The 20,970-nt window shown below is 34.8% G+C and overlaps 4 protein-coding genes across 5 annotated transcripts; 2 read left to right on the top strand and 2 right to left on the bottom strand.

Annotated features, from left to right (window-relative positions):
- Positions 1 to 730: 730 nt before the first annotated feature.
- Positions 731 to 6,245, top strand: LOC18595353 (Major facilitator superfamily protein). The gene is made up of 3 exons (XM_007023266.3): positions 731 to 1,133; positions 4,223 to 5,121; positions 5,492 to 6,245. Exons 1-3 carry the CDS (start codon positions 804 to 806, stop codon positions 5,955 to 5,957), a joined length of 1,695 nt encoding a protein of 564 aa, XP_007023328.2. The 5' UTR covers positions 731 to 803; the 3' UTR covers positions 5,958 to 6,245.
- A 142-nt stretch (positions 6,246 to 6,387) lies between these two features.
- Positions 6,388 to 7,754, bottom strand: LOC18595352 (uncharacterized). Its single transcript, XM_007023265.3, has one exon. It carries the CDS (start codon positions 7,636 to 7,638, stop codon positions 7,054 to 7,056), a length of 585 nt encoding a protein of 194 aa, XP_007023327.1. The 5' UTR covers positions 7,639 to 7,754; the 3' UTR covers positions 6,388 to 7,053.
- Positions 7,755 to 13,137: 5,383 nt separating this feature from the next.
- Positions 13,138 to 15,511, top strand: LOC18595351 (putative pentatricopeptide repeat-containing protein At2g01510). The gene has a single exon (XM_088807020.1). It carries the CDS (start codon positions 13,207 to 13,209, stop codon positions 15,472 to 15,474), a length of 2,268 nt encoding a protein of 755 aa, XP_088663146.1. The 5' UTR covers positions 13,138 to 13,206; the 3' UTR covers positions 15,475 to 15,511.
- Positions 15,512 to 18,127: 2,616 nt separating this feature from the next.
- Positions 18,128 to 20,463, bottom strand: LOC18595350 (Transmembrane amino acid transporter family protein). Of its 2 annotated transcripts, none has more exons than XM_018124007.2 (2): positions 20,306 to 20,463; positions 18,128 to 20,216 (listed from the first exon to the last, which is right to left on the bottom strand). In XM_018124007.2, the coding sequence occupies exon 2, from the start codon at positions 20,213 to 20,215 to the stop codon at positions 18,731 to 18,733; it is 1,485 nt and encodes a 494-aa protein (XP_017979496.1). In that variant the 5' UTR covers position 20,216; positions 20,306 to 20,463; the 3' UTR covers positions 18,128 to 18,730. The 2 variants fall into 2 exon arrangements, with proteins under 2 accessions (XP_017979496.1, XP_017979497.1); XM_018124008.2 differs by having other exon boundaries at positions 18,128 to 18,255; positions 18,402 to 20,462.
- Between the last annotated feature and the right edge of the window lie 507 nt (positions 20,464 to 20,970).

Here is a 20,970-nt window from a genome sequence, read left to right as displayed (position 1 = left end):
AAATTCTTAAAATTTTTTAAATTTTAATTAAAATTTTTCATGAGTTTATTAATTTTTGAAATAAATAATGAAACTTAAAAATGCAAACACCGTTAATAAAAAATATGAAAAAACTAAAATATTTTTTTTTCTCTCAAACAATGTCATCGGTCAATGTGCTCTCATTCACTAGTTGACCACCCCATGACAAGTGCATTTTAGGGCTCGAAGATATATTTTTTATAAAAAAAATAAGAAAATATAATTTACATAATAATAATTTTTAAAATTAATAAAGAGTAAAATTATCTTCTCAAAATTACCACATTATCAAACTAATGAAAATACTAATAATTAACTAACAGCTAGACCTATGTATCCAACGAAAGATTTTTTTTAGACGAATTATCTATTTCAAACACGAATAGACTAACATGAAATTAAGATTTAAATTTAAAGAGGTCTAAGTATTTTACCCAAGAAAATTTATGTCAAATTGAATGTCAACTCATATATTTTAATGCACATAAACATTTGATTCATTAATTGATATATGACCTTTATACTTAAATAATAGAGTTCTGAATACCTCTTTCTCAATTATTAAAAAAAAAAAAACTCAAATATCTTAATATGGTATGGATGCTTAATTGAATGTCTTTTCATGGATAGTTAGATACACGATTATACAAATATATATTATTTTTATAGAATTTAATATAAAAAAAATGTAGTGATTTAACGACTTTCTTACAGGGGCTGAGGTAGGCCATATTACCTCAACAACCAAAAACTGTGCGACTGCAAGAAGGCAACAAGTGCAAATGCCAAAACTGAAACTTAAAGCAGGGAGCAGGCCACCGTGGGTGGGCTTGGCAGCAGCAGTATGGGTTGAGATATCTGCAGGGAACGGCTACAACTTCCCACTCTATTCTTCTGCTCTGAAATCAGTGTTGGGATTCAGCCAGCAACAAATCACGATCTTGGGAGTGGCAAATGATTTTGGAGAGAATGTTGGACTCCTCGCTGGTATTGCCTGTAACAAGTTCCCTCCTTGGGCTGTGCTTCTTGTTGGGGTCTTCGCCTGTTTCTTGGGATATGGTGTTATTTGGCTTGCTGTTAGCCAAACTATCATCGGTCTGCCTTACTGGGTGGTAAGTGATCACATAACAAGTTTGACAATTTAAACTATATGGATTTAAATTTGTATGTACTTGGTTTTTCTTTGCTCTTTCTGCAGTACCTTTTTGGAATTATTTGTTGGTAGATGGTGAAAGAGAAGACTGTTTTCTTTACCCAGCTGCTAGTTTGATCTTTTTGGGATTTTTGCTTGATGGGTATTGCTGTTTTGTTGGAATGTTGGTATTTTCTTTTCCCTCTAATTTCTCCATAACTCGATCATGGAGTTGGTTGGCTGGAACTGCTATTAGTGGTTTGGTTTTTCATATGCCTTTTTTTTTAAAAAAAAAAAAAAACATAAGTTTGTCCTATATCTGTTGGCAATTAGATTCATCTAGCAGACAGCAACTAGTTGAGTTTATCTGTTTGTAATTGTTGTACTTCATTTTGTGAATTCTTCTGATTTGGATTTGTTTTGCAAATTGCTCTTTGGTTGTTTCTCCATATATTCTTCTTGAGGATTGTTTCATCAATGGTGATTCCATAATTTTTGTGTAAATCTTAAATTAGTTTGCATATTGTGTGATTGAATCAGCTAAAGTAAGATGGAATGGGTATGAATTATGATATAGGAAAACCATCTGCTTTATCTATTTCCTCAAGAAGATTGTGAAAACACAGTGATAAGACATGAATAGCAGCAAACAAATAGGTTGAATTTTGATTACTCATGGAAGAACACGAATCTTTCCTCCAGCAAAAGAGCTGATTCATAAAGTACAAAGAAAAGAAGTTTCGAGACCTGCAGTTAAATTCACTCTGTACTGTGCAGGACCCTTGTTTTTAAGTATTTTCCTTGTTGAAATTATCTTCAGGTGAGTCATTACACCAAAAACGTTGGTTCTTGAAAAGACTCAGCCAGGCAGGGGCGGAGCGTCCCTTTGTCATGGGCCTCAAAATTTTTGAAATTTTTTATATATTATATATTTTTTAATACTTTTTTAAAATAATTTTTATTAAATAATTAATATAATTAAAAAATAATAAAATAATCTTACAAGCCTTATTCAATATTACTCAAATTCTTAATTTTTTTTAATTTCTTAAGTTCCTTCACTCATCTTTTCCTCTTCTTTTCTATCCTTATATTGTGAAATTATAAAGAAATAAAATTTTTATTTAATTTTTTTATTTATATTATTATGTATTTATATTTAGTTTTTTAAATTAATCTATTTGCTCATATATATTAAGTTTCTATAGATTTTTTTTTTAATTTCTACGAATCATCAACCATATTTTTTTTTGTTATATAGGTTATATCTTACTTGTTATGTTTTTTTTTCATGTTATGTGAATTTTATTTTTAATGATTTTAATTTTTAAAAATTAAAGAATTATTGTATATGTAATTCTCAAATATAAGTTCAAGTGTTGCATTATTGGTTGTTATTTAAAATTTCACTAATATATTATTTTTTATTAATCATAATTATGTAAGAAAAAATTATCTTGAGTATATGTTTTTAATGTGCTTTATATTTTATATTTAGTTGAAAGGAAATTATCTTGAGTATAAGAAGAAATTATTAATTCTGTATATCATATTTAACTATTTATATTTTATACATTATATTTAATATTTAGTATTATAAACTTAAATATGATAAAATAAGAATATTGGATGTTGACTACATTAATTTTTTAGTCGTTTATATCAAGAAAGACAAAACTTCGAAACAAAATAGATGATAAGTTTTTTACAAATAATTTAGTTGTTTATATTAAAAAATATATTGCCATCGTCGAATAAAACTTTTCTAGAACACTATTATAAGTTTTTTTTTTTTGTTTCTTTTGATTTACATGTTATATAAAATTATTGTCTATTATAAATCTTTTGATTATTAATGGTTAAGTTCAATATATTAGTTTTAAAAATTTTTAACTTTTATTCTTCTTAACCTTTGGTCCCCCCTAATAAAAATTGGTTAGCTCCGCCACTGCAGCCAGGGATATGATTTAGTGTCCCAACTAGTTTTATCCTGAATATCAAGGCAATTTATGTAATAATAAAAGCAATATAACATCCCAATCCATCTAGCAATATGCAGATATCAGTTATATCTTTGTGTGTTAATGCGATTGAGCCAGGGGCTTATGTATTAATTGATCTTCCTAAGACCTGCCAGGAAAAGCAGCCCAGGGCCTCTACGCACTTTGTAGAGATGGTGGAATTTATGATTTCTGAACCATGAACATAAAGTGTCAATGTTATCTTTTCTCCTGGTGTATAATATTTGTTTTTTTTTTTTTTTGGGAGGGGGGGGCAAGGGGGGTACAAAAGTACCTGTAGGTTTGAGTAAAGCTTAGTGAACAGAACTATAATGTTATTTTAAGGTTCGCTCGTTTAATATATGGAAAAGTTAAATGAGTTTCTTGACAAGACTATCGGCAATGAAAAATCAGGTAACTCATATAGTTCTAATGTTATAGCATTAGTGAGTGCTCAATAATATGATTATTGTATTGTTTGAAGTAAAATCTGCTATGATTATCAGATGTTTTAAGTGACATCTAGCCACTATGTAATGACGTGTTTGCTTTGGTTATTATCAACTATAAGATAATCTTCTGGTTATAAGATAGTGAATATGGTTTGATTTATCATCTATCACCATCACATGATGTGTACTACAATCCTCTGATCTTGTTGGGAAACTTTTCTTATGTGATCATGTTGGTATTAGACTGTCAGTTGACCAGTTTCATTTCTTTATGCTGTGAGCAAGTTACTGATGTTCCTAGGCTATCTCTTCATTCCCTGTTGTTACTGATTAAGCATCTCATAGGCCATTTTTGCAAATGAGATTTACGTTGCTTACTTTTCCTAGTCTCTTTTGGAATGTGAAAAGATGTATTGATGGAAATTCCCAAGAAAATATCATATTGCTAATGGAGGAGATTAATTAACATTACAATTTTTTTTTGCATGTGATCTTTGTTTTCATGAACTTCTCCCACTAGATGATCTTGAAAAGTACTACTAGTTACTGGCTTGTCTCTTTTTCTTTCTATTTTTATGTTTATGTACTTACTATACCCAGGTTCTGTGCCGTGGCAGTTATGGATTGCGCTTGTGGTTGCCGCTAATAGTAATGCCTGGTTTGGCACAGCAGTGCTAGTAACTAACATGAGGAATTTTCCCCTAAGTAGAGGCACTGTTGCTGGCATCCTCAAAGGTTATGTTGGGATCAGTGCTGCTGCATATACTGTATTATACAGCACACTGCTTGAACAGTCCGCCTCACAACTATTGCTGTTCCTTACTCTTGGCATTCCAGTTATATGTGTGGCCATGATGTACTTTATCCGCCCTTGTGCTCCTCCTTCTGGAGAAGATTCTTCAGTTCATGCCCATTTTATTTTCACCCAAGCTGCTAGTGTCTTGCTTGCTATCTATCTTCTCACACTAACAGTAATATATGACACGGTTTCTTTAAGTGATGCTGTTTCTTACATACTACTTGCCATTGTGGTTATCTTGCTGCTTTCTCCTCTTGGAATTCCGGTCAAGATGACACTTTTTCGAGCAAATGCAGAGACAATTACACCACTGGCAGGTTCAACAGAGCATTTGGCTCAGGAAGGTGATTCAACTCAAGCAGAGCCTTTATTGTCACCATCTTCGTCTGCATCAAATCTTGGAAGTTTCTTTGAAAGTGAATATGCCTCAGATGTGGAAATTCTTCTTGCTGTTGGAGAGGGGGCAGTGAAGAAGAAAAGAAGACCAAGGCGGGGGGAGGACTTCAAGTTTCATGAAGCTTTTGTCAAGGCTGATTTTTGGCTTCTTTGGGTTATATATTTTCTTGGAGTTGGTTCTGGTGTTACCGTTCTAAATAACTTGGCTCAAATTGGAGTTGCATTTGGTGTAGATAATACAACAATATTGCTCTCTCTTTTCAGCTTCTGCAATTTTGTTGGTCGACTTGGTTCGGGTGCTCTTTCAGAACACTTTGTCAGGTTATTTCTCATTATAAAATTTTGATGCAGCAAGTCTCTTTTAAGGTTAAATGTAAATATTTTCTTCCCTTTATTTCTCAGTATCAAATTTTGGCTGGATTTTTCAGTAGTGTGCGTGGCAGAGAACTACTAAATCTCTTATTTTTGTTGTTAGTCTTGAGCGTGCATTCTTTTCCCCACATCTTTTGTTTGAAAGATACTGTCTCTTAGGTTGGTAGTTGGAAATGTTTCTATAAAATTTGCTTCCAAATTTTGTTCTGACCACAGGCTCCATGGAATTTTTTCACAGTAATAATAGTTCTGTAGTTTATATTAAAAATTGCCCTTGTTTATGAAGCATTTTTGTAAGCATGAGTTTATGGTCTTGCAGGACACGAGCCATTCCTCGAACATTGTGGATGACATGCACACTAATCATTATGGTCTTAGCATTTGTTCTGTATGCATTAGCTCTCAATGGTACTCTTTATGTTTCAACTGCTCTGCTTGGTGTCTGCTGCGGCTTTCAATATAATCTCATGGTTCCAACGGCATCTGAACTTTTTGGCTTAAAACATTTTGGTGTCATTTATAACTTCATGCTGCTAGGCAATCCGGTAGGCGCACTTCTTTTCTCAGGTCTGCTTGCCGGTTATGTTTACGATGCTGAAGCCGCTAAGCAAGGAAGTTCCACCTGCTTGGGCCCTGAGTGCTTCAGGCTCACATTCTTTGTTTTAGCAGGCATCTGTGGGCTAGGCACCTTCTTGAGCATATTTTTGACAATTAGATTACGACCAGTTTATAAGATGCTATATTCTTCTGGTTCATTTCGTCTTCCTCAAGCTTCAGACCACTGATAAATGGAAGTTATCATGCCTAGGAATAAAAGTGGTAGCATGCCTGTTTTATATCGGTTTGCTGCATGGATTTTGCTCTCTAGACAGTCCCTTGCATTAGCCAGGTGTTGTCATCATATCTGGTACAAATTTTACTGCATTTTTGAGTCTATCCCAAGTAAAGATGTTTGTTGAGCTTAGCGCCCATATGTTTGGTAAGACTTTATTACTTTAATTCCCTCTAGTGATCATATTCAGAGGGTTTTATGATTAATTTAATTTACTCAAATCATTTTATTATCCTTCTTAGGGAATATTGGTTCCCATGAATCTTTGCACTCTAAATTAATCAAAGATTTATAGTATATATACACAATTGAACTCAATGAGATTGGTGTGTGTGTTTTAGCTCCCCATACCCTTCCCCTGTTTCTTCTCCAAGCAGGTTCAGTGACATTTCATATGATGTGTTCTATTGCATCTGATATGAGTTTAGTACATCAAAATGGATGGTGCAGCAAAGCAAACAAATTTTGCTGAAGGCATCCCAACTCCCAAGACATTGTAAAGAGGGCCAAGGGCCAATGCAACATATCCAGTGAGGTAAAACAATGAAGTAATTTCATTACCAAATTAAAAGGAAAAGAAAGAAAAGAAAACAAACTCATTTCCTTCTAGATTTTCTAGGCTTCCAGTACAATTTTGGGTTATCTGAAAGTATAGTATTTCAACTTTCACCAACAATAAACAATCATTTAAAATTTACAATACAAATGCTTTTTGTCTTACTGCATGTTTTCATACCTAACAAATGGCTCTTTTTCAGTCTTTCCCAAAGAGACTGATTGCTAGTGCTTTCTTTTCTATCAAAGATAAAAGGATTAAGACATAAAAAGCAGGGGGAGACATTGTCATGACTGGAACAGGCTCCTTGGTGCCTAAGTCTGGCTTCACATGACCCACCACTGAAGAAAAAGAAGGATAAAACCAATCTTCCTAGACACTCAGAAAAATTCTGGTGGAAGAAACTAAAAAACTCATCTCTCACCATTCAAATCTAACATCAGGAGAAATGTTCATAAGGGAAAATAAATGAAGAAACAAATGAAAAGAACCTTCAAGTTGGTTTCAAATCCTGAAACATTGAATCCCACCTGATCTCTTCAACAGCTGTTGACCAATATCCATCTTCATTCTCATCCTTTTTCTCCTCCTTCTGGTAGTCAAAAACCATAGGACTTGAAAAGCTCTCAACTCTAGCAGGCCCTGAAACAAGTAGAGGAGTCCCATTTGTGAGCAGCAGTCTCCCTTGTGTAGCCATCACCAGCTTCTTGTTCCTCTTCAGCATTGCACCTCTCCATTTATTGGCATATCCTGACCTACTCCTCGGATTAACAACAACAAGAGCTGACTCTTCCCGGTGAACCAATGTCCTGATGTACTTAGCCAAGCACTTTTTTGTTCTCTTGATTGCCAACAGAAGCCTTGACACTGCTCTAGGACTCACCCCTTTCTCCTTCCTAGCAAGCTTGAGAATTTCCAGCCTGTGTTTAGCTATTGATATGCCCATGCTTTGGAGAAACTCATGGTTGAAGTAAGCTATATCTTCTTCTTCCAGCTCATTGTGGGAAAAAGCAAGGCCATACTCATAAACAAGGGATGGCTCAAGGCCAGTTTTTGAGAGCCAAGAAAACCAATCCATGGCCCTTGATGAGTGAGATATGAATGTCAGTGCCCTGAGATTCAAGGGATATATATAAAGTAAAGCAGTGTATAGAAGTGGTGAAGAGAGAGAAAGAGAGGGGGGTAGGGCGGTGAAGTTGCCTAGAGAGGAGACTTGGACTTTTTGTGGGGTTTGATATTTCTTTTATTTTTTTCTCTTTCTTTCTTTCTTTCTTTTGTAATTGAATCGTTGTTGTTAGTTGAATCTTGAGAGTGACTAAAAGAAAAGCGAAAGGTGCATGTGGGGTTTACATGGCCAAATTTCCATCTTCCCTCCAAAAATGGGCAAAGGCCAGGCCAAAGTGTGATCAAACTCTCAAGGAGTGCGACCTAAGGATATGCACTGCCATCAATCACGGTATGGAAAAAGAGTTGATTTGTGGGGACATCCACTTCTACTTCTGTGTATCTAGTTGGGGAGGATCTGGACTCTATTAAGTCTTCGAACTTTGAGATTGAGACCCCTTTTGCAGAATATGGATTAGAGGTTGGTTACACCAAAAGCAACCTCTTCCATTCTATTGTCACCAAATGATTTTACACCATCAAAAATATCTGAGGATTTCTTCAACTTTCCCTTATCTACTGCATTATTTTATCACAATTTCTGTTTACCTGACCCTCTTGCGGTTGTGGTGATTTGACCCAAGGTTGAACCTTTGAGTTCTAGTTGGTGCAACCATCAGATTAGATTTAGCACTTGTTTGTAAGGTAGTAAAATACCCATACAAGGCTTTTGCAAGCTTTAATGTAGGAAAGGCTTTTCATATCTGATTGAGAATCTACTTTACTTTGGCAATGAAGAAAAGTGGGGAGGCTTGGAACTATATATATTATACTATATCAGATTGTTTGACTTGAAATTTATTGTTGTCTTATTGTATTAGGTGTTGTCTGCCATCACTAAGTATTTATAATTGTGGATCTGATTAGCAATTAAAGGACCTGATTAATTTAAATTGTTGATGTTCTTGGTCCTGGTGCAATTACTGAGAGAAAAAAAAAGTTTACTAAATTATCTTCTGTTTGATCCCAAGTTGCTTGATTTCATCAGTTACATGAATCCTGCATTAATTATGAAATTCACATATATAACCATCTCCTTTATTCCTTTTTCATTAAGTATATAACATGATTTTATGGAAAAAATTTCAAGAATCCTGAAATATAACTTGCAGAGATCATATGCTTGACTTGTTTTTTATTGGTTTAATATCAGGTGATGTCTACCATTACTAACAGATGACTATAGTTTATATTATCTACTCTGCAGAATGCAACATAGAAATGGTCACTTCTTAAGTTGAACTATTGACTTCCCTTTGGCTCTTGTTTTACAAATTATAATAATCCCAATTCTTATAGTAAGTTTATATTAAGAAAGGGCTTTATTTGATATCAATTATTTTTTGGTTTAATAACCATTAATTAACTATATAAGCTGTATGTCAAAAGAGGTGGACTGCCCTCCACCTTTTGTGTTTATTTTAGCTTACCATTTTATTAATTTAACATGTATGCTGACTCTATTATATATATATATACACACACACACACATTTTAAGTACATTTTCTGATAAATTATCTTTTATTTTTAATAATTCTCTCAGCATAATGGCTATTGCAATGTCAAGTAATCAACGAATGAAAAGAATGATTGTCCATACAGATATGTGTCCTTTTCTCCTTTCTCTTTTGGTAAAGGAAATGGGAATCCATTGAAAAATATAACTGGCAGAAATACCATTTGATAAGATTTTATTAAGGTTAAAAGCAGGCCACCTAGTATGACTCCATGACAATGGAGGGGACACCTACTTTAGCACCCAGACTTTGTCACAATCGTTTTAGCTTAATAGTTTCAAATAGGAGACTGTGTCACATGAGAATCCACTGTTAAATTTCTTTGTTTTGTGCCCCATATTCTCCTACATTTCACATGGTATTTATTGATTAGACTTTTGAATATGAAGAATGAAGAGGTTCACGGGGCCATGTTGAGACTATTTCCATGTGAAGGAAAAATGTTCGTATCTGCCAAAGTTGTTCTTCCCCACTTTATCCCATTGTTATCTTTCTTTGGAATTTTATTATGCAAACAAATATAACACATGAATATTGAGTTTGGGGATCCATCAAGATCTTCAGTCAGCAGCTCATGCTGCTAAACAGTGGAGGGCCATGCAAATGGGCAAAGTGCTAAACACCCATCACGCATATTGTTTTGTTCTATATAGACATCCATCAATCAGCTCAAATAGATTTACAAGTTGATTGGTTTTGGTACTATATTTATGAGTTGATCTAATTCTTATACCTTTAAACGAATTAATACTTAACAACTGTTCTTCATCTAAATTTTAAGACACATGATTGGTGAATTGAATTTAAATCTTTCTTACAAATAACTATTATGAAGACTTACGAGTAAGACCCTTTCTTAATTTCCGATCAAAAGGATCACAAATGTTGATTTACAAAAGAAGAACTCGAGTCTTATTCTAGAACAAGCCTTGTAAAATGTTAGTTAATTATCTTCTTAATTATAGATTATGCTAATTATTTGGTATGACAGTGATATCACTTGTTGTGGACATTATAATTGCAGTACTAAAGAGTTTACTAAGGGGAGCCATGACGTTAATTAGACACCTAATTTGATTCTTGTTTAACAGAAAAATAAATGGTTGTTAACAAGTCATGATTATGTACCTTTATTTTATCTGCATGCGCATGCAAATCTCAATGCTACAAAGACAAAGGTCCAAACCTGAAAAGATTTAAATGCAGTAATTAATCATTAAGGTTACTTCAATTAGGTAATTCTTTCGATGATTTCGACAATGAAAAACTAAATTCAAATAAAAATTAATTTGATTTGTAAAATTTTATATAAAAAGAACAAAAAAATTATTCGTATGCATCCAAACTCGAAAGTTGAAATAACTTATCTGTTATTGAATTTTTTTTTTAAAAAAAAAATTAAAATATTAACAAGCAGAGTAATTATTAGGAGTATTTATGTTTCCTCTCAGGCCAAGTGTCTACGTCACAAATTCACGTTTTCAACCCAAAACGTATGTCTATTAAAAAGAAGAAGACTCTTATTCGTAAATCCAAAACTCACCTCATAATGTGAAATCCGTGAAATCTACTCAAAGACGATGATGATCCTCGAAGATGAGAAGGTAGAATGATTTGTTAGCGTGAACTACGACATATGCATATTTGTATTGCCACATATATATATACTTTTATGACATATACTTACATATAATTTGCATAGGTTATAAAGTTTTGAAAGGGCTTACTTGTCTCCACCCTTTGTAACTAAGCAAGCATAAGATGATAAGAATAGGCTTTCAATAAATGGCAATTACCCACATTATGAGTCCTGGGGTAATTAGGATTATGGACAGGGTACCTAATAATTACCTAATCTCATGTTTACTTTATTGGATTGCAATCATCTTCCAGGATTAGATGATAAATAAATGCTTTTACATAATATATATCTCCCTACTTTACCTTTAAAATTTATATATATAATGAAAATAGACTTCACCTAATGGTAAGATGACTCAACCTATAGATTTCACTGTATATAAACATTTTGTCATTAATTCATTGATAAGGTTTGGAAGAGGACAAAAAGAAATTTTGGAGTGGCTTCATCCTCCCTCTTTCCACCTCTTCTCTTCCTTTCTGATTTGATTTCCCTTTGCACTGAGTGGAAACTTGTTCAATTCTCTTTAAGCAAATGGGATTGGATATGGACTCAGTTTTCCTCATTATTTCCTCCATTTAAGGCAATTCACTTAGACCGACCAACATATCACCAACTTATTCTTTGTTGAAAAATACAGTTTGAAGATTTGTGCATGTTAATGCTTCTCTTAGATATGTATTCGTTCTCTTCAAATACTATATTTGAATCTATTTAATTAAAAAGATACTTGAATTTTATTAAAATTCAAATAAAATCGTAAAATACTATTTAAAATCAACTATAATTATCCGAATCCGTTAAATAATTTATTAAATAACTTAAGCAATAACTTAAATAACTAACAATTATAAAATTGAAGGTTGGTTAAGATGATAAAAATTGTGTTGGAGTAAGAAGGATAAAGGTTTGAACCTCATAAATTACAAATTTTTGAAATATTTTATATATAATCGGACTTAGTTTAAGGTATCTTAAGGTTGATATAAAAAACCTATCCAAATTAGAAATTGGGTATTAAAAGTGTTAAATTAATAAGCTCAATTTGAATAAGTCCAAAAGGGGGTGAATTGGACAACTTTGAAAATTTTGAATTACCTTTTAATTTTTAAGAAAATAAACTCCCTTCTTTAAATCAAATGCTGAGTTTGAAAATGACCAAATTAATTAACCTCTCGTTTAATGAAAGTGAATTGAATTTCAAGTAAAAGAAAGAGTAGAGAAATTGACACAATTGCTTTATAGAAGTTCAACTTCCTTGCCTACTTACTTTCCCTTAGGTTCACTAAGGAGTTTGAAATCTACTATTTAATTAAGACTCAATACACTGCCTTTTGTGGATCAAGCATAACCATTCAATACAATGCGTTTTTATGATTAAAGCACAATTACTCTACCTTTTATATTGGTTAAGGTATAAGTACTTTAGCAATTACAATGACAGGAATATAAGTACAACAAATGTGCCTTTAAAGGCTGAATGGAGAATTTGGTACAATGGTTAAATGAAAAGATGAGAGCTTAATACATGCTTGACTAGACTTTTTGAATTTAGAAAGAGTATAATGGATTTTGAATGTAACTTGGCTAATTCTTCTCTCTTGAGCAATATTTTCAAGTTTTCAAACCTTAGAAGCTTGTATTTATAGTTGTTGGAGCTTCAAGAGTAGTTGGAAGTGCATTTAATGTGAACATAGCTGTTTTTCCTTCATTCAAGACTCCAACGATCATATTGTATCGATACATATGTGTATGTATCAATATATTACTTTTTATTTTTAAATTCTCGTTGATATGTATCGATACATTTGTGCATGTATTGATACATTAAAACTTGCTTACAGGGGTTTTGACATTCTGTTTAAAATGTATCAATCCATATATCTAGGTATCGATATTTTTAAAATAGTGAGTACTTCTGTTAAAAATGTATTGATAGTTTTAGGCCAATAACCATTCTATTTCAATTATATCGATACAATTATAAATGTATCGATAAATTTAAGTTTGACTTTTGAATTTTAACTCTACCGAAAAACATGTTTCGATAGATGATGGAATCTATCTATACTTAAACTCATTTACATTTCCCGAAAAGGAACATAGATTTTGATCTTCTCGCAATTAAATGGGCCGAAACCAAATAACCGAAAGATTGGGCTTTCGTCGAAAGCCTTCCAACCCTCGCTTCAAAAGTTCAAGACCATTTAAGATTCACCACCTTCATGCTATCACCATCTTCCCTCCAGTCTTTCTCAGCGTCTAATGTTACTGCTTTTATTAAAGATATGCGACGAAGACACGCAGTTTTCTCCATGATCAATGATACGCTGCCGTATCACCCCTTTCTACTCCTTCTCTACCCTCCCTCTCTCAGCAACCCGATCAAACCAGCAATTGCACCCGTCCAAAATTTTCAAATGCAACGAAACGATCAGGCGACTGGCCAAACTCGGCCGAGTCAGAGATGCACGCCAGGTGTTCGACTCGATCCCACAAAAAGACTCGGTCACATGGAATTCTATGATTTCTGGGTACATCCAAAACGGCTTTTTAAAAGAAGCAAATTCACTCTTCAATGCATTTGAAGCCAAAAATGTGAGAAGTTGGACAATTATGTTAACTGGGTATTTTAAATATGGGCTTATAAATGAAGCTAGAATGGTTTTCGAATCAATGCCGGAGCGAAACATTGTTTCTTGGAACGCTTTGGTTAGTGGGTACGTGCAAAATGGTGATTTGAGGAAAGCGCGGGAAGTGTTCGATGATATACCGGAGAGAAATGTTACTTCGTGGAATTCGTTGATGACGGGGTATTGTCGATGTGGGATGATGAAGGAAGCTAGGGAAACGTTTGACCGGATGGAGGAGGGGTTGAAGAATAGTGTGAGTTGGATGGTTTTGGTTTCGGGGTATGTTGAAGTAAAGGAGTACAGAGAAGCTTGGGGTGTGTTTTTTATGATGTTGAGAACTGGAGCAAGGCCTAGTCAAGCTTTGTTGGTGGTTGGGTTGTCCGCAGTGTCGGGGTTGAATGATTTGGATTTGGTTCTGAGTTTGAGGACATTTGGGGTGAAGTTGGGGCTGGAGGAGGATGTCGTGGTGGGAACCGCCGTTTTGAATGCATATACAAGGAATGGGGGTGCGTATGAGGCAGTTAAGTTTTTTGAACTGATGCCTGAGAAGAATGAGTATTCATGGACTACTATGATAGCTGCCTTTTCACACTGGGGTAAGTTGGATGATGCAGTTGCCTTGTATGAAAGGTATGGTGAGAAGGATGTTGCTGTGCAGACAACAATGATGAGTGTGTATGCACAGAAGGGGGATGTTTTTGAAGCTAGGAGGATATTTGATGAGATTCTGAACCCAAATGTGATTGCTTGGAATGCTATGATTTCAGGATATGCACAGAATGGGATGCTTGAAGAAGCCAAAGAAATGTTTTTCAGAATGCCAGTAAGAAATGCTGTTTCCTGGGCAGCTATCATATCTGGTTTTGTGCAGAATGGAAGTAATAAAGGAGCTTTAGATTTGTTTGCTGAGCTTCTCAGGACTGGGAGTGTTCCAAATCATTGGGGATTTACTAGTGCTCTACTTGCTTGTGCCAATGATGGAGACATTGAGGGAGGTAGACAGATACATTCACTCACCATAAAGGCTGGAGCTCAGAATAATTCATTTGTGGGGAATGGATTGATTTCAATGTATGCAAAATGCAAGAAAATGGACGACGTTTCACAGGTTTTTAATACAATGAGAATAAGGGACACCATATCTTGGACCTCTGTTATTTCTGGGTTTTTAGAGAATTGCATGCTGGATGATGCTAAAGACATTTTTAAGAAGATGCCGAAGCAGGATGTTGTGTCTTGGACATCCATTATATCAGCATATGTTCAAGCTGGTCAAGGAGAAACTGCCTTGAAAATTTTCCTTGACATGTTAATCGTAGGAATCAAACCAAATGATTTGACATTTACTAGTCTTCTCAGCGTTTGTGCCAATCTGGCTGCAGCGAAGCTTGGCCAACAGTTTCATGCCTGGATATTCAAATATGGATTTAGTTCATGTTTATGTGTGTGTAATTCTCTGATAACTATGTACTCAAAGTGTGGGAGTATTGATGGTCTTCATGTCTTTGAGGACATGCCTGAGCGAGACATTGTTACATGGAATGCGGTTTTGACTGGCTGTGCACAAAACGGGCTTGGTAAAGAAGCTGTCAAGGTTTTTGAGGAAATGGAAGCAGCTGGAGTTCCACCAAATGAAATTAGTTTTCTGGGGCTTTTAGGTGCTTGTACCCATGCCGGGTTGGTGGAGAAAGGGCGGGCCTATTTCAATTCAATGACCCAAGATCATGGAATGAACCCATCAATTTATCATTATACTTGCATGGTTGATCTCCTTGGAAGTGCTGGATTGCTTTCTGAAGCCGAAGCTCTTATTGAAAACATGCCTGTAGAACCAGATTCAGTGATTTGGGGTGCACTTCTTGCTGCCTGTAAGTTACATCGTAACATGGAAATTGGACAAAGAGTTGCTGAAAGACTTCTTAAAATGGGAGACAAAGATATGGGACTTACATCTTAGAGTACAATACAAAAGTTCCTTGAAGTATAGTAGAAAATACACTTACCCCACAAAGATATGGGATTTTGCACACATTGGGCCTATCCAGCTTATGATAAGCCATCGAACTTGTGGAGACTGTCATTCCTCTATGAAATTTGTGTTCAAAATTACCCAACAGAAGATTATTATTCGAGATGGGAATAGATTTTCACCACGTTTTGATGGTTCATGCTCTTTTGGAGATTATTGGTGTATATGGCAGATGAGGAACAAAGCACCCTATATAACTGAACTGGAGTACTAATCAAGCTGAGGGTTTGATGTGCTTGAAATCTAGGTGGATGAGAGCATTAATTATAAGTTCATATCACAGGTACAAGTACCTTGTTGGCCTTTCTATGCAGAGGTTTTGGGGATATTCCTATATTCCTTGAACTCATATACAATACACGTATCTGACCAAACAATGTTGTTACACTGGAATGCAATCAAGGGCTCCCATCCCTGATTGAATTACGTGACAGCCCCCTGAAGAAACAAGAACCACAAGCATCAGGTGGATCAGTTGGACCATATTCTTGTACTTGATACCAACAAAGAATCCATGGTTTTATATTGAAGAAGAAAAGTGAGTGAATAACATGGATGGGAAGAACCAAGATAGGATGCTGTGTTGAGCAATATAATTTTCGGTACGTTCTTGCCATAGTTATCAGTGGTGGCTTCTTTGGAAATTCTTTAAACAATCACTGACTAAAGTTTGGATGCAACTGCTGAAAGCCGAATCTATGACTGTTCTGACTGCAATCAAGGGCTCCTGTCCGTACGTAAATTACATTACAGCATCCTGAAGAAACAAGAACCCCAAGGATCAGGTGGATGAGTTGTACCATATTCTTGTCCTTAATACCAACAAGGAATCCGTGGGTTCATATTGAAGAAAATGAGTAAGTGAATAACACGGATGGGATATGATGCTGTGTTGAGCATCGTAGTGGCTTATTTGGAAATTCCTAAAACAATCACTGACTAAAGTTTGGATGCAACTGCTGGAAAGCCCAATCTGTGACTGTAAGCCACCTGCCTTTCCAATGACCTTTCTATTTTAAGAAGGAACCAGGGGAGAGGGTAAAGAGGAGGGTAGAATTCGTAGCATTATTGGACAGTTTAAAGCTGGATGGTTTTAAAAAAAAAAAATCAATTTCTTGGCATGTGTTACATCCTTCAACTCCTTTGATTTTTGGCACAGCTCATTTACTCACTAGTGAGAAATGTTGTACTGATACATGTTACATTCTTTGATTCATTACCGATCAATAGAGATCTCGGCCATCAATTGAAGGCTAGAAGTTAACCTATTGTACCAATCTTACTTTTTCTGTCGTCCTATGGCTGTCTACAAGCACTGTTACATTATCAATATGTTGACTTTGTTTTCTTCTGAAGAGTTGCCACTTTGAGTACAAAATGTGGAAGAGGAATGGGGAGGTGAACCATAGCATGAAACAATTCTTGATGCTGAAGGGATGGAAACCTGAAAGGTCAGCTCCATTCAAGAACAATTCTCATGTGCAGCCTGCCATTTTCATGATGCTGTTGGGATGTTTACCTGAAAATGCCTCTTAAAACTAAATCTATCTTTCCTTTGCGAGTTATTTAGCACTTACTTTTTCCAGTAGCTTTTTGATAGGTTTGGTTCTGAGTGATTAATGTTGTGGCATCTTTACAGGAATCTTACCTTTCTATCCCTTTCAAACTCATCTACATGTCTGCTATTAATGTGTAAGAATGCAAAAATTTGTGCTGCTATTTCACCAACAAAGAAGCTTTCCCCAAACACATCAAAACAACTAAACATGGTAAAAAGTGTACAATCTCAGCCCCTTCGTGTTCTTCCTCTTAAGAAAGCAAATGGTTCCAAACTGATCAGGGCACATACCAAATACTGAAATGCTCATTAATTTACTATGTATTAATACACACAGGAAGAGATTTGTACCTTAGGACATCCCACAACCTCAACCCATCTTATGAATTTGAGACCTCATTGGCTATCAGGATTGCTTTACCAAATCCACAAGGGTTTACTTTTTTTTGTGTTTCTGAGTAGATACTATGTATATTAGCTTAGATTCAATTTGCAAAACAGTAGAAACCTGTGCCTTTCAACATATGTCAAAGATGAGAGATGAACAGCAAATTAGATAGTTGTCTTTGAAAGTTCATATCATGAATTGAATTAGAAAAAAAAATACCAAAGGAGAAAAAAGCCGGCCCCAACTTTCTTGAAGCTGTTTTCTTTTAGTGAATATATAGACTAGAGAGGCATTAACCATCTTTCCTTCTAGCACAAAAAGTTTATTGATTAAAAAATGGTAACAAAGGCATGAACGGTTAGAAACTCATGCACTCTTTTTTGTCATTATCTTAAACAAAAACACAAAGAAAAAAACATAAAACACAAGCATACATATTGGGATTTTACAATAGAATATATAGCATACTCCCAAATTGATTAATCAGAAATAGGAAAAAGGCCTTTAGTTTTATTTTCAAGTTTCAACTGTAGATTTCAAGACATAATTACAAAACAATAGGTATAAAACAGCAATATTTAATTTGCATTGAGTTGAAGCTGAAAAATCCATTCCAACTAATAAGTACATTCAAATTTCGCGAAGGAAGGAATATTTTATTCTTCATATGTGAAAAGATGCATCCGCATAGCAGCACAAGTATCAAAACAATTACAATAGTCAAGTAGCAGAGCTTTGTCCAGAAGCACAATAATGTTTCCTCCTAATAGAAAAGGTGAGTGATAGAAATTAATTTGATTGCAGTGTTTTTCCTACATCATACAGTTATACTCAAAACTTTTGTGAAAGAAGAAACATGTATCTAAGAATCTGTAGCATTGTTCAATCTGTAAATTTCAATTAACTTACAAGAGATGTGAGTCCATTGAAGTATCCTGCCAAGTACTCTTCATTTGACAAGTTATCACTCACTATTGCTCTGAAGAGTATATAAAAGCATTACATCAATGCATGATCACGCCCATCAGAACCTTCTAAGCCTTTTGTGAACTTCCTAGCATAATAGCACCTTCAAGAAATGCATCACAGTAAAGGCTTTAACCATCATCTGAAACCATTTGATTGTCTGTTAAGCAGAGCAGAGCAACTTAGAAACAGAATAACAATTACAAGACTTCAAGAAAAATTATCACACTGACACATGGGGAAGCCAGGCCCAAAACTCTTTAAGAAAATAATCATTCAGATTTACTTTGGATGGTATAAATATTTCCAATTATCCCCGCAATGCTAACTATTACAGCCAATATTAACATTAACCATGAAAAAAATTTTTCTATTCTGCTCAAGCTCAAACCCTCTTCTTGCTGACTTATCTTCAAAGCAATGAGAGCAGGGAATGTGAAACCTAATGAAACAGCTGTTGTCGCTCCTGTAAATTTGAATGCTGTCCAAATGTTTGGGATCATAGTAGATCCAAAATAAATAAGCACTAGCAATATTATTGTTAATGCCAAAGACCTTTTCCTACTCTCTGTGAGCGGAGCTGATCCCTCAAAAACCAAGGTATCCACTGTTTGCCGCAGGGAAAAATGGATAACAGGGAAAACAAGAACCAAATGAAGAATGTAGCCAACCCGGACAATATAATTCAAGACAGTGCTAAATTTAATTCCAAGATCCTTATCAAAATTGGTCAAGACATCAGCTTCAGTATCCTTCCCAAAGAGCAGAAACCCTGATACAGCCGTTGAGGCATACACCACTACACAAAGAACAGTCGTGATCCTTCCCACTCGATTCATCTTTTGAGGAGATCGCCCTTCAAGCTCATTATATATAGGTTGAACATTAAAATGACAAATATAAGCATTCGACATAATTGGGATAACCACTAGTAAATCCAAAATTGACTTTTTTGACCCAAAATCCGGGCTCATCCTTGGAGCCTCAATCTTCCCCTCAATAAGCTTAATCAATGCAACAACAGAGCAAATCACAACGAAAATAACAGCCAGAGCAACTGAAGCAGCTGAAGTGGTGCTCAACGAATCAATTCTATCTAACACGCAAAGTGGTGCAAGAAAAACCACCAAAACAATCAAAATCAACAACTTCCTATGATCCCAAAAACCATGTCCCAACCACTGATCGAAAACCCCAAGATGTCGAACTGAACCCGACATAACATCACCCATAATAATCAAATAAACTACCAAAACACCTGCATTGTTGACAATTATACATATCTCAGACAAAACCCTAGCAGTTCTCCCCATTGCAATCTGCACAACTTCCCCGTACGATTTAGCCTTACAGGAAACCGCAAACCTAACCAGCATTTCGACACTAATTTCGGACAAAATTCCCATCAGGATTATCAAAACAACCCCTAAAACAATCCCAAGAACTTTCATAGTAGCAGGTAGAGCCATGATTCCAGCGCCAATAATTGAGGTAGTTAAGTTAAAGACAGCACCAGAAATACCAGAGCCTTTATTGGGCGTACTTGAAACAAGGGCATAATCATCAATATCACTACCAAGATCAACATCAACATCATCGTTAAGATCATCAAGATCATGAAGAACCTTGGGATCATTTACCCAGTTTCCATCATCAGAAAGGAGAAATCTTTTCTGGGATCTAAAATCTTGGGGTTCATTTTGTATTTGCAATTCTACGTGTGAGCCTTTGGGTATAGCTGAATAATTACTATCCATCCTAAAACAAACAAATTACTGAAAAAGATTAAAACTTCGTGAAGATCTGATGAGAAAAGAAAGAGATGAATGCAAAAGACTGAAACTTACAAAGAATGGGGGGGGAATTGAATTGAATTGAATTGAATTGAATGGATGAAAAGGGTCAAAAGAAAAGCAGCAGATCCGTGATGGGTCAACGCGTTTGTATGCTTCTGGTTTCCCTTACTTATTATGTTTTACGCAACTGTCATGGGTAAGAGAGAGGGCAAATTTTTTGGAACGAAGAAAAAGAGTGGGTTTCCATTGGAGGATATGTTTAGAGATATTTTTTTCATTTTTGGCTGCTGCCACGTCGGATCATAATACTAATTAAATGACGTGGCAAGATCTAAAGTCTTGCTGGTACTGTGCCGCATTCGGCCGCTATTGACAAAGTCGTTGGCTTGTTAATTCCGTCTATTTTCCTTTTCCTTTTTTAAGTTTCTTCTTTTAAAATAAAAATAAAAGTTTGAATTTTTTAGTGTTAACCGTCTTTTATTATATTTAAATAAATGAACTTGTAAACTGTGATTTGTATCTAAATAAATCTTTAATTTTTATGAAAATTTAATCATCATGAGATTTAATAACGGTTGATTTTTTTTATTGATCATAATTTAATAACGTAATCATATAACTGTTAACGCGAAAATACATTATAATATTTTTTGTCAATTGGATATATTTTGTGTATAGTGCTTTTCATCATTTTTTGTATAAAATTGTATGCAAAT

The sequence above is a fragment of the Theobroma cacao genome, chromosome 6, assembly GCF_053813885.1.
Source record: "Theobroma cacao isolate CCN51 chromosome 6, ASM5381388v1, whole genome shotgun sequence".
Lineage (NCBI taxonomy): Eukaryota > Viridiplantae > Streptophyta > Magnoliopsida > Malvales > Malvaceae > Theobroma > Theobroma cacao.
The sequence above is the reverse complement of the archived record's forward strand: the minus strand, read 5'-3'. Positions and strand labels throughout refer to the sequence as shown.